At 43.4% G+C, this 13,226-nt stretch overlaps 1 protein-coding gene across 1 annotated transcript in view; it reads left to right on the top strand.

The window, feature by feature from the left end:
* Positions 1–13,226, top strand: part of SH3YL1 (SH3 and SYLF domain containing 1) — a 665,923-nt gene that overhangs the window by 148,306 nt on the left and 504,391 nt on the right. The window contains exon 3 of the mRNA XM_086926395.1: positions 10,322–10,435. Within this exon, the coding sequence (XP_086782521.1) occupies positions 10,322–10,435 (114 nt within the window). The remainder of the gene's footprint in view (positions 1–10,321; positions 10,436–13,226) is intronic.

A 13,226-nucleotide genomic window follows, 5' to 3' on the forward strand; every position in this document is an offset into this window, starting at 1 on the left:
CTATTCAAAACCTTCCCTACTATCCACGGGGACTGGAGTTGGAATAGTAAATTAAACTATTCACTATCCAGCGCCCCCCAACGCAAGTCGTTGTAACGACTTGCGTTGTTAAACCTGCGTTGTAAAGGCATGCGTGGAAAAAGCATGCGTTGTAACGACATACATCCGAAAAGAACATATGAATAATATCAGCAGAGCCCTGGCAACATCTAGGACATTTATCCGATTCTCGTTTCCCCCATTTATACAGCTTGGCTGGGGTATGATATAAATCAAAGATAGTTTTATAGGGTTGCGTCTTCAGATTGGTCGCCAACAGAGTATTTCTCCCTAATTCCAATGACACGTCTATATCTACCTCTGGATCCCTGAGTTTCTCTGCCCATCATGTCTCTGCTTTACCTAGATCTGGTATTGTTTCCAATAGTATGTTATTAAACTCCCCAATCCGAGCGCCCCACTGGTGTATTTTATCCAATATAGGTATTGCTCCTAGACTAAATGGTCCCCTTTCCAAGATATTCAAACACCCCTTCATTTGGATATATTTAAACAGAGTCCCTTTGTCGATTACAAACTCTTCTACTTAATCCGAGAAGGGGATTATCTGTGCTTCGTCATTATATAAGCACAAAGCCCGTATTATTCCTGCCCGCTCCCAGTCCTTAGCCATACCATCCATTATTTCTACTGGAAACCATGATAACCCCTATAACGGCGTATACCTATTAAGTTTAGGAACTTTCAAAGTTTTACGAACTTTTATCCAGACCGACCTGGCTGCTTTGATACATTTAAAGCGAATGTTATAATAACTCAACTCCCATTGTCTAAGAAACAACCCTTCTTCTTCCTTTCCTATTGCAAGCTGATAAATAGAGGGCAGGTCATCCTCTCCTCCACAAAGAGAATATCCATCTGTTGCAGCAAAACTGCCCAGTAATAAAAAAGTATGTTTGGGGCAGCCCAGACACCTCTCTCCCAAGGGAGAGTAAGTGTTCTTAAAGACCGTCTTACTTTATGATAGTTCAAAATAAAGTTCAAGAAAATAGCATTCATTTTCTGGATTATACTAGATTGCAATTCAAGGGGAATGGAGTGTAGCAAGTACAAAATTCTAGGAAAGATTTTAATTTTTAACACATTCATCCTGCCAACTATAGTTAAATGTAATTTGTCTATTCGCCGAAGCTCATCATGAATATCCTTAAGTATAAGATTGAGATTATTTGCCCATAGCATATCTAATTTAAATCCTATCCTTACCGCCAGATACATTGCAGAGTCAGTCTGTCGCTGATCTTGTATTAAACACTGTCTCGCGCATATTATCTGAGTCTTTCCCTTATTAAGTCGGTAACCGGACCTTTTCCCAAATTCCTATGCCATATTTTCAATCTCCTTAATTGCCACTCCTGGTCTAGATGTAACTATGACGATATTGTCCACATAAGCGAGCACTTTGAACTGTATCGAACTAACGGCTAAAAAATCAATTACGGCATTTAAAATCAACTGATTAACAAAGGGATCAATATATAAAGCACAAAGGATTGGGAAAACTGGCAACCCTGCCTAGTGCCCCCAGCTATCGTAATTGGATCCAAAGCATTCCCCATCACTTGCAGCCTTGCAGTGGGCATATAATACATCGCCTGATTAGCAGTAATCCGCCGCGGGCCAAACCCTCTCTCAGCTAAAATTTCCCAAAGAAGTTGCCATGTCACCCAATCAAAGGCCTTTTCGGCCTCCACGAGGATCACAGCTAAACAGTCTCCTTTAACTTCTGCGATGTCTATCAATAAAATCACACATCGAATATGGTCTGTAGTACCTCTACTAGGTACGAAGCCGTGCTGCCATGGTGAAACTAGTTTAGCTATCATCCCATGGAGCTGATTGGCCAAAGCCTTAGAGTAGATTTTGGTGTCGGAATTTATTAATGATACCAGCCGGTAGCTGGCTGCTCAGGTGGTTTTCCTTTTTTTGGAAATATTACAATGTCTGACTCTTGCCATGATCTGGGGGGTTTCCCACGATATTGTACATCTAAAAACAAGTCTTGTAATATTGGAGCCAGAATTGATTGTAATATTTTATATATTTCAACTGGAATATTATCTGGGCCAGTTGCTGTCCTTGAAGATTAGGCATTCAGAGCTATCTTTGTTTCTTCCAAAGAGATTTCCCTTTCTAGTTCAGAACGTCTCAGCATCCAACCTGCCAGATCCTAAACAATTCCCCATACTTCTTGCTTGTCCTAAGTCACCAGGATCCAAATGATATAGTTTGGTATAGAATTGTTCAAACACCTCCGTAATTTGATCGGAGTATTTAGCAATTATCCATCAGAGTTCTTAACTTCGGCAATATTGTAATGCGAGGCCCGCTGCCTAATCCTAAGAGCCAGTAATCTACCTGCCATCTCCCCATATTCATACCTCTCTTTGATATGTTGGATATTCGAGGGCCACTTTTACTTGAAACAGACTATTAATTTCTGCCTTAGCTATTGCTATCTCTTTCCTGACCTCACCTAACCTCTCCGGATTTCCCTGCCCTAATTGATTAATATGTTCTGTATCTAGTTGTGCCTATATAGTCATAAGCTCAGTAATTTGGTCCTTACGATGTTTACGCCGTTGGCCAACAAAGCTTATTACTTGTCCACTGAGACTAGCTTTAAATGTATCCCATACCATCGCAAGGGAGGTACTATAGCGATAAATATAAAAAAAACTCTGGTCCAATTTTTAATCAACTTTAAAAATTCTTCATCCGCTTGTAATTTCCTATCGAAAGTCCATAGACGAGGTTACCCTTCCCTATCCTGGTGAGTTATTTTCAACATGAGAGGATTATGATCTAAGAAAATGTGGGTCATTTTTGTAATTTCTGCCTTCCAAGGATCTGAGTTGAAGCCAAAAAATAATCCAAATGTACACTTTTTTGATGTGGACATGACAAATACGTGAATCCTGGATCTTAATCAATTTTGTCCGCCCACATATCTTATAAACCATGGTTAGCCTTAAGCATGTTTATTGCAGGATTCACCTTAGGTTTCCTTCCAACGTACCCCACATCTACCTCCCGTGAAATCCCAAGATGAATATTAAAGTCACCGCATAGAATTAATGTAATGTAATTTGTACTTGTAAAGCGCACTAATACCCCAACTGGGGTGTCCTGGCGCTGTAACGCATACCGCTGTGGAACCCTTCCTGGCTTTTCCCTGTGAAATGTCCACTTCTGGGCACCCCCAAGGTGAAGCCAGACATCCCAGTGCTGTTGTGGCCATTGTGGAGATTAAGCAAGCTATTGCCCAGAGTTGCAGAGTAGAACCCATGATTAGAAGAGGCACCGAGGCGAGAATGATCAGGTCCGAGGAAATTGAGCCCAAGACTCGCCGAGGCGGAAATTGAACCCTGGTCCCGGGCCAGACCTCTGCATCAGGGTCCGCCGCTCTAACCATTGAGCCACACTTCTCCAATGGGGTTGGCCATGTAGCTAACCCCATCTCCAACTCTTCCCAAATTTCCAGATCATCCTGATTTGAGGCATGGATAGTCCCAATTGTCAACTCCTTATTCAAAGAGACAATTGCCCATTGGCCCTTTTTTATCTGCCAAGGTATGTTTACTTATTCCCACTTAATGTTTAATACAAATAACTACTTCCCTAATCAAGGATGTCTGTGAGGAGCAGACTGCCAGATCATAACCCTTTATCTGAAGTACAGCCCGATTACCCCAAGGAATATGTGTTTCTTGCAAACAAATGACTTCTGGACTAATATATCGCAGAATTTCATACATCTCTTTTAGCCCTATCGTTCATCCCTGCCATATTAACTGTGCAAATCTTTCTATCAGTCTCCTTCTCTCCATAAATCCTCTGCGCAAAATGTTTGGCCCATGCGAAGGATGGGTCCACAGATTTTGCTCCAGTGTTTACATCTTCTTCAGCTTGTATAAGACCCACCGTATTTTCTCCAGTGCCAAGCAGTTGCATTTTGGGGGGCTCTAGCTGGCTAGGTATTCTCTATAGATATCTCTTTATTCTTTGCCTGTGGGCTAACATTTTTATCCTGCTGTCGTTTGTCCATTGCCTCCTCCCCGCTGTCCTCTTCCCCTTCATTGTAAATCATAACACCCATACTTGGCTCTCCAGTCATACTTGCTTCTATTTGGTCCCCCCAAGGTTCAAAGGGTTCCATCAGGCCTGATTTAACTACTTCGGGCGTCTTATATAACAGGCTATGCAGAATGATTTAGAGCGTCCCCCACATTTTTCTCGTGTGTCTGCAATAATGTTACTTTATTTATTACCTCGCCATGCTGCTGGATATCCGAGGATGTGCCTGTCTCGCTCAGCCGCTTCTGACCCTCGGGTGAATTTACCGAAATCTCTTTACCGCTGGAGGTCATATTCTCGATATGCTTCTCCGACCTCTTTTTCCTGCAAACAACTCTGCTATGGTTGACCCGGACCTCAACCTCTGTTTCTCAGCTTCGCCTGTGGGCTCCTTCGGGGTCACATTCTGACTCCAGCGTCCGTATACTCGAGCGGCTCTGGTCCGGCTGATGTAGCTTATTTGATCGTCTTGGCCTGCGTTGCCGGGTGCGGCTTTCCGCGGCATTCCCTCCCGATTAGAATCAGCCTGCTCACACAAATGTGTCTGGTCCAGATGGCAGCCGCTTGAATACACCAACAGTCGACAAATCCTCCCACAGGTGAAAGCCAGTTTCTTCTGCATTTCGTTTTCCTCCACAATTGTTGCTAGAACATAAGCGCTACAAAGTATCTTTTTCCGGAGGGTTTCCGATAACTAATTCAGCAGCGCTGGAGTCCTCGTTTAGTTATGCCATTCAAGATCATACGAGCTGCATATGGCCATGGCGTTTCCTGCTGCAACGACAGCCAGCCTAGCCTGTCGCCATCTAGCTTCCACCTGTCTTGACTTTGATTGTAAGTCCCTCCTTATGACGGCCATGTCGTCATTTGTATCCTTCCATGGCGCGTTCTTGCTCCCTCCCCCCGTACTCCGTGCTTCGTGCCTTCTCGCCCGCCCGCAGTCCTGTTTACAATGCAGTAGGTCTTGCGTAAATGTGAGTACTATTGCATTGCAAATGCTGGTTTCTCCTTTCCCTCGCCTCTTTTTATTTATTTCTCACCTCTTTTGCTACCCTGCTTTCACTTTTCACTCCTGTCTCTCTTCACCTGTTTTTCTCAGCAGGTTTCTTCGCCCCAGGTCCCTCTGCTTCTCCACTATTCTGACTTTTATCTGCGGTCCTCTGGTATCTCTGAGTGCGTCCCGGTCTCTGCCTGTTTCACTTTGAGCACTCACGCCTCTTGGCAGCTCGATTCCCCCCTCCAACACCTTACACACGGTTGTCCTCCAGTAGACCTCCTCTGACATGTCCCCTCTCATTCACCCCTCCCTCCCAGTTTTGTTTTTTCTTGCATTTTTCTCACTTTTATTTCCATGAGATCCGTTTATTTATTTGCATGTCCACCCCCAGCCCTCCCACCCCGGCGTTTTTCCTCTTACACACTGACACTGCCCTGGATCTGTCCAAACCAGTTCACCCAGTTTGGAAAAGGTTTGCTTCAGCGCTTCTCTCCTCTGCTTGCATATCAACAAGGTGTTGTGAGGGTGTCTGCTGGTGGGGTTGGGGGGGGGGGAATTAGGCTGGGGGAGGAGAGGTGTTTGTAACAACTACCACAGCTATCAACTAATGCCAAACAACAACACACCCTTCCACCCCCCAATGGTCTTGTGACAATACAAAATAATAAAAAATACTTTGAAAAATGCACTTTGAAACCAGTGGAAAACGGTGGATTGAAAAACCCCACAAATGGGTTGAAAAACCCCACAAAGGTGGACCTCCCCCAGCGGGCTGGTTTTGTGGTGTTAATACCTCCCTCCAGGTTTATGTGGCAGACCACCCCCTTCAGTAAACTGCAAACCACAGAGCAGGCCAACTCTGATGAAGTGAGCAGCCTTAGCTCTTGCGTCCTAGGGTTCTGTTATTGTTTTTAAGATTGCTAATGACGTGTCCAATAATTTTTTCCGTTGACTCTTGTAGAAGTGATGGAGAGTTCTGCTCATGCGCCTTGCACTTCCCGTGCACTTGCCCTCGGCAGTGGTACGTTTCGTGTCTTGTCGTGTGTCAAGAGGGAGAGAGAGGACCAGATAGCTAGCCCGTATCCCCGTATTATATATAATTAAATCAAAAGGAGGTTAGCTGAGGTGAGGGGGTTGTTTAAACAGTATTCTAGTTTAAAGGTATACGTGACTCAGTTTTGTTTTGTCAGACGGTTATGGCACCTGGTAGGTGTGCTCATGAAGCCCTCACCCACCAACCTAGTTGGTGGCATGCTTCATCATCGGGCCCACCCAGTGACACCTAACGTGTCCCGGGTGTGCTACAACGCCTGGAGACAGCGGAGCAGGTATATCACTGTGTGTGCGGTGAAGAATGTTTTGAATGTGAGTTTAAAACGGCTTGGCGGGGGTCCCAGTACCCGAGGGTAGGACAGACTTTAATACCTGGGCCTCCGTCAGCGGTTAAAAATAAGGCAGGTGGACGTTAGAGGCGAGTTACGACCTCCCACGTCCTTGGTACGTCAACATGTTTCAGCCAGTGCCTTATGGATATGCTGGCTTTCTTCAGGACGATTAAAAAGTGTGTGTGATTAAAACTAGTGGACGTGTGATACAGACTATGTGTCTACACGCCCTAAAGTGTATCTATGTGTGAGAGGGGGGATTCCCTTCTCAAGACCACCTGTACAGATAACAAGTAGGACAAAGACAAACATACAGGGAGAGAAAGAGTCACTAGGGAGATATGCATGAGACCTCATGACAGCCGACTTTATAGCGAGGGAGTGCGGGCTATAAGCGGCTAAAGTGTAATGGTATTGGTGGTACCATTATTGTGAGAGTCGCACTAGAACATCGTAGGTGGGGTGGTTAAAACAGCGGTTTTCACAGTTGTGAGAATGGTGAAAAGGTGAGAGAGCGTAAGAGGTTATCTTACGCTAGTTTTTAGGATTTGTTCTTCAAGGTTATTGAAGAGGCAGAGTACGTATAGTACGTATAGTCCCGCCACACTAGGGGCGAAAACACTACCCATCGAAGTCCCGTTTGTTTGAAGGTAGAAGGTGCCCTCTTACTCAAAATAGTTTTCTTTGAGGGCCAATGTGGCACACGCTAGAATGAAACTTCTCGGGGTGTGGTAGGGCCAGGGCGATTCTTCCAGGATGTCATGGAGAACTTGCAGGGTGGCATCTTGTGGGAGACTAGTATATAGGCTTTCCATGTCTAAACCTACAAGTAACTGGGTGTTAGGGTCAAACTCCATGTTGTTTATGACCTGTAGTAGGTGTTTGGTGTCCTTTATATATGTAGGCGTTTTTTGCACCAAGGGATTCAGGAAGAAGTCGCAATATCGGGACAGTGGTTCTAGTAGAGAGTTTATGCCGGATACAATGGGTTACTAATTATAACCTAACCTGACAGACCTACGCATGCCTGTCGTTACACGTATGCATAACCCCACCACCACCTGCGCATGCGTTGCTACTGCGGAGCCTGGCGAGCATACTCTGAGCATGCGCATAGCCCCCTTGACTCACCTGAGTAGCATCGTGACTCGGCAGTCCGAGTCTATCTACCATCTCTATCACTACACAGGTACACGCCTTCAATCAACCAACCACAGTATAAAACCCAGAAGAAACCGGCCACTACTCACCGGTTCTGCGAAGAAGGCACTACAGGTCCACAGCAAGCTCTGGTCAGTAATCCTGTGAGTATGATCGAACAACCACCCCTACCATAGGTAAGCGTTGTCATTTTTCTCCCTACAGGTCTCCTAAATCTCAGTGGACATTCCCCTTTTTCTCCCATATAGGATCAACTACTCTGCCTCTTCAATAACCTTGAAGAACAAATCCTAAAAACTAGCGTAAGATAACCTCTTACGCTCTCTCACCTTTCCACCATTCTCACAACTGTGAAAACCGCTGTTTTAACCACCCCACCTACGATGTTCTAGTGCGACTCTCACAATAATGGTACCACCAATACCATTACACTTTAGCCGCTTATAGCCCGTACTCCCTCGCTATAAAGTCGGCTGTCATGAGGTCTCATGCATATCTCCCTAGTGACTCTTTCTCTCCCTGTATGTTTTGTCTTTGTCCTACTTGTTATCTGTACAGGTGGTCTTGAGAAGGGAATCCCCCCTCTCACACATAGATTCACTTTAGGGCGTGTAGACACATAGTCTGTATCACACGTCCACTAGTTTTAATCACACACACTTTTTAATCGTCCTGAAGAAAGCCAGCATATCCATAAGGCACTGGCTGAAACATGTTGACGTACCAAGGACGTGGGAGGTCGTAACTCGCCTCTAACGTCCACCTGCCTTATTTTTAACCGCTGACGGAGGCCCAGGTATTAAAGTCTGTCCTACCCTCGGGTACTGGGACCCCCGCCAAGCCGTTTTAAACTCACATTCAAAACATTCTTCACCGCACACAGTGATATACCTGCTCTGCTGTCTCCAGGCGTTGTAGCACACCCGGGACACGTTAGATGTCACTGGGTGGGCCCGATGATGAAGCATGCCACCAACTAGGTTGGTGGGTGAGGGCTTCATGAGCACACCTACCAGGTGCCATAACCGTCTGACAAAACAAAACTGAGTCACGTATACCTTTAAACTAGAATACTGTTTAAACAACCCCCTCCCCCCTCACCTCAGCTAGCCTCCTTTTGATTTAATTACGTTTCGTGTCTTACCACACATCACTATCCCTTTTAGAATGAGACAGCGTGGTCTCAGTACTGGAGTAGTACTGGGGTGAGCTACGAAGGAAGGAACTGTCCCAATGGTGGGTTGCAGTTAGTTACAGGACCCACTGCACGAGGTACAGTAAGTTACAGGCCACAATGCCGCAGTGGTTACAGTGGGGTACAGGACACAGTGCAGTAGGGGGCACAGTGGGGTACAGGACACACTGAAGTAGGGGGGCACAGTGGGTTACAGGATTCACTGCAGCAGGGGGAACAGCGAGTTAGAGGATTTGCTGCAGCAGGGGATACCGTGGGTTACAGAAGACACTGCAGCAGGGAGTACCGTGGGTTACAAAATATACTGCAGCAGGGGGTACAGTGGGGTACAGGAGACACTGCAGCAAGGGGTACCGTGTGGTTAAAGGATACACTGCAACAGGGGGTGCAGTGGGGTACAGGAGACACTGCAGCAGGGGGTACCGTGTGGTTAAAGGATACACTGCAGCAGGGGGTGTAGTGGGTTACTGGACACACTACAGGGATAAATATCTGGCGTGTCACACAGTTTGGTGCTTACTGTCCCTCCATGTTAAAGAACAGTAGATGTTTCAGCACCCAGGCTAATATGCTGCATAGCTTAATACAAATAAGGTCCCAAAGTCGAGACCGATTTCATTGCAAATGCATGTTTGGACTTTTACCCCATTACACTTGCGACTTTGAATCTAGGTGACTGTTAAGTCTTTTTTTTTTTATTGCAAAAAATTGTAAGATGTCATGAAGGAAGCTTTTACTGATAGGTCAGTGGTTCGAGAGTTCTGAATTTAAAATGAAAATCTGCATGCAAAAAACGCAGTCTATGATGTGTACCTAAATTATTCACAAGAATTACGAGAAATGACGTTATGCATAACCATAGTCATATGTTTGAATGACAATTGCATGACGGAAGTTTGGCTGCATCATTGTAAGCATGCCAAGTTACGGCATGCTGTGGAGTCGCATACCTCTGAACACGCCTTTGTGCAACCTGTTTATTTCCAAAATTTTAATCCACGGTTGAAATCTGTCAATTTGCATTTCACTGTTGGTGTGTTTTCCTTATAATGAATTCTAAAAAAACTAATTTTTATGTCGGTGATTAAAACTGTGTTTTTACTTTTCTGCTGAGTTTCGGTAGACAATTAACGCGGGCATAGTGGTTCAATTCACAAAGGCGTACGCGAATTAGCCTTACTGATAAAGTAGTGAATGCCCTTGTGAATTTGCCAAGGGCAGTATTTAAACCCATACCCCTGTATAAGCTACATATCTTGGAACATGTAATAGCTATTCTTTCAAACTTGCCAGTTTTGCTTAGTTTTTATTGCTAAAAAATACAAATGTAATGCAATCGTTTGAACAATTCTTCATACTTTGCTATTTGCATCAACCTGAATGCCATATGTACAGTCATTTAGAAGTATAATGTCTTAATATGATCTGTTTCACTTATTTTTGCAGCACATGTGATCGCAAAAGCAAAGGGCCTTGCAATTTTATCTGTGATTAAAGCTGGCTTTTTGGTGACTGCACGAGGAGGGAGTGGAATCGTTGTAGCGCGTCTTCCAGATGGAAGTAAGTTAACTGTTTTGCCTCTGTTCAAGAGAATATAAATTTACTGCATTTTCCTAGACCTTTGGTAAAATACTTAAACGAGAAACACAGTGTAATTTTACACATTTGAAATTCATAGCAGGAGGGTTCAGCCCACAAGATCTCCGTAAAGGACTAAGTGGCTGAGTTTTGGTCTGTGTAAGCAGAACCCTCAACTTTCACCGTTACTTTCATCATTCCTCTCTTCAAACAGATCTGTGTGACGTACAGACTTGTAAGGTGTATGCATCTACCTGCGCAATCGTCGACATCGAAGACATCAACTTTCAAAGCACCTCAAATAGTTAATGATGACCTTAAAGAGCCCCATCTTACCCAGTCATATGTACCCATAGACATTCTTACAGAGAGCACCAAAAATAGACTCCAGAGTAATCTGGCACTGTAGTGCACTCAGTGAAAGTGGCCTAACCCCAAGTTTTGGCAGCTAGGGCTACAACATGCATCAACTACAAAGGTATTTACAAAAATCATTTACACATGTTTTTGAATATTTTCATCGACACATTTAATATGTTAATTTGTTCACATATTGTGTTTTACTGTTATTTTAACATTATGTATCCATCATACATTTTTTTTAAAAACTTGCAGTTCTACCATTCATTACAATATTTGAGAACCCAATGCATTTCGGGACTCACAAAGGTCCCTTCATCAGGGGTGCCTGTATTATAAGAAAGAACAAGGAAACAAATTTTAAATGATGCCAATATGAGCCTATACAAAATAAAATTACAAGTGACAGTACAGTTTTCCACATGTGATTTGTAAAAGCTACAATCATAACCAAACTTATGATTTTTACCAACGTGATGTACATTTAGGTGTTGAATGAATATCTGTTATGAAGTACCTATTCACCTTCATATCTATCTTGTATTCAAAGAGAGTCTATTCAATATGTCAAAAGCAGAGACTACTACATTAGTATTTATCACCAATTCGCTTACCTGTATTGTGATAAAGATAAAAAATTGCCTGCAAATATAAAATAAACGATTTCACAAAGATGTACTCCAGTGACAGTTCCACGATCTAACTGCTAAGTAGCAGATATAAACTCTCACCTGGTATCACCATGACCGTCACAATACAAAATGATAGAATCTACAAGAACAAAAAAATATATAACCTGAATTGAGCAACCAATATATACGGAGAACCAATTGAAACAACCGGACCGAAAATGATGCCTAGTCTCACCTGCTTAGGATTTCATTTCCGTCTTCCGATATTGTCAGGAGATAGTCCGTTTTTTAGGTTCTTAGAATGGTCATTGTTAGGCTTCTTTTCGACAAATAGGAGTCCGTTTTCTGTGTTTGTTTACGTTAGTGGCGAGATCTCGCGATAAATACGGCCGTGGTGTACACGGAAGTCAATCCCCTCCAGAGTTCGAGGACGGAATGGCGAAATAAGGACTGGGCAGTGGCTTCTCGGTAAGCGACGTAGATTTTCGGAGGTACGAGAGTTGTTGTAGGCAGACTCTGATTAGAATCGCTTGAACATCTCGCATTATTTTTCTTTGCAGAGCGCTAGGTCGATGGACCCTGCTCTCGCTATTCGAAGGTTCTAAACGCTACCTAAGCAGGTGAGACTAGGCATCATTTTCGGTCCGGTTGTTTCAATTGGTTCTCCGTATATATTGGTTGCTCAATTCAGGTTATATATTTTTTTGTTCTTGTAGATTCTATCATTTTGTATTGTGACGGTCATGGTGATACCAGGTGAGAGTTTACATCTGCTACTTAGCAGTTAGATCGTGGTACTGTCACTGGAGTACATCTTTGTGAAATCGTTTATTTTATATTTGCAGGCAATTTTTTATCTTTATCACAATTCAGGTAAGCGAATTGGTGATAAATACTAATGTAGTAGTCTCTGCTTTTGACATATTGAATAGACTCTCTTTGAATACAAGATGGATATGAAGGTAAATAGGTACTTCATAACAGATATTCGTTCAACACCTAAATGTACATCACGTTGGTAAAAATCATAAGTTTGGTTATGATTGTAGCTTTTACAAATCACATGTGGAAAACTGTACTGTCACTTGTAATTTTATTTTGTATAGGCTCATATTGGCATCATTTAAAATTTGTTTCCTTGTTCTTTCTTATAATACAGGTACCCCTGATGAAGGGACCTTTGTGAGTCCCGAAATGCATTGGGTTCTCAAATATTGTAATGAATGGTAGAACTGCAAGTTTTAAAAAAAATGTATGATGGATACATAATGTTAAAATAACAGAAAAACATAATATGTGAAGAAATTAACATATTAAAAGTGTCGATGAAAATATTCAAAGAAATGTGTAAATGATTTTTGTAAATACCTTTGTAGTTGATGCATATTGTAGCCCTAGCTGCCAAAACTTGGGGTTAGGCCACTTTCACTGATTAACTCAATGCTTAGCAGGCATTAATACAACATAGCACACATAAACGTCTGATTCAAGTTTACTCTTGATTAATTGAGTGCGATTTCCACCTACATACATTAACTGTAGTGCACTCGACAACCAGGTCAAAATATCCAGCCAGGCCACAAAACCGCTTGGCACAAACTCCAAAGCCATTGTGGGTTCAGGTAGCACATGGATTTCAGGAGAACTGGCCTGGTATACCTCCTCCCAGGACCAAGAGAGCTCCGGAGCCCCAGTCAGCCCTAGTGAGTGCAGAGAGTGCCAGCCTGCAGTGTGGGGCCACACTGGTGCAGGCCTGCACTTGTGTCTGTCAACTTTCCGCT

Source organism: Lissotriton vulgaris, chromosome 6 (assembly GCF_964263255.1).
Source record: "Lissotriton vulgaris chromosome 6, aLisVul1.2, whole genome shotgun sequence".
Lineage (NCBI taxonomy): Eukaryota > Metazoa > Chordata > Amphibia > Caudata > Salamandridae > Lissotriton > Lissotriton vulgaris.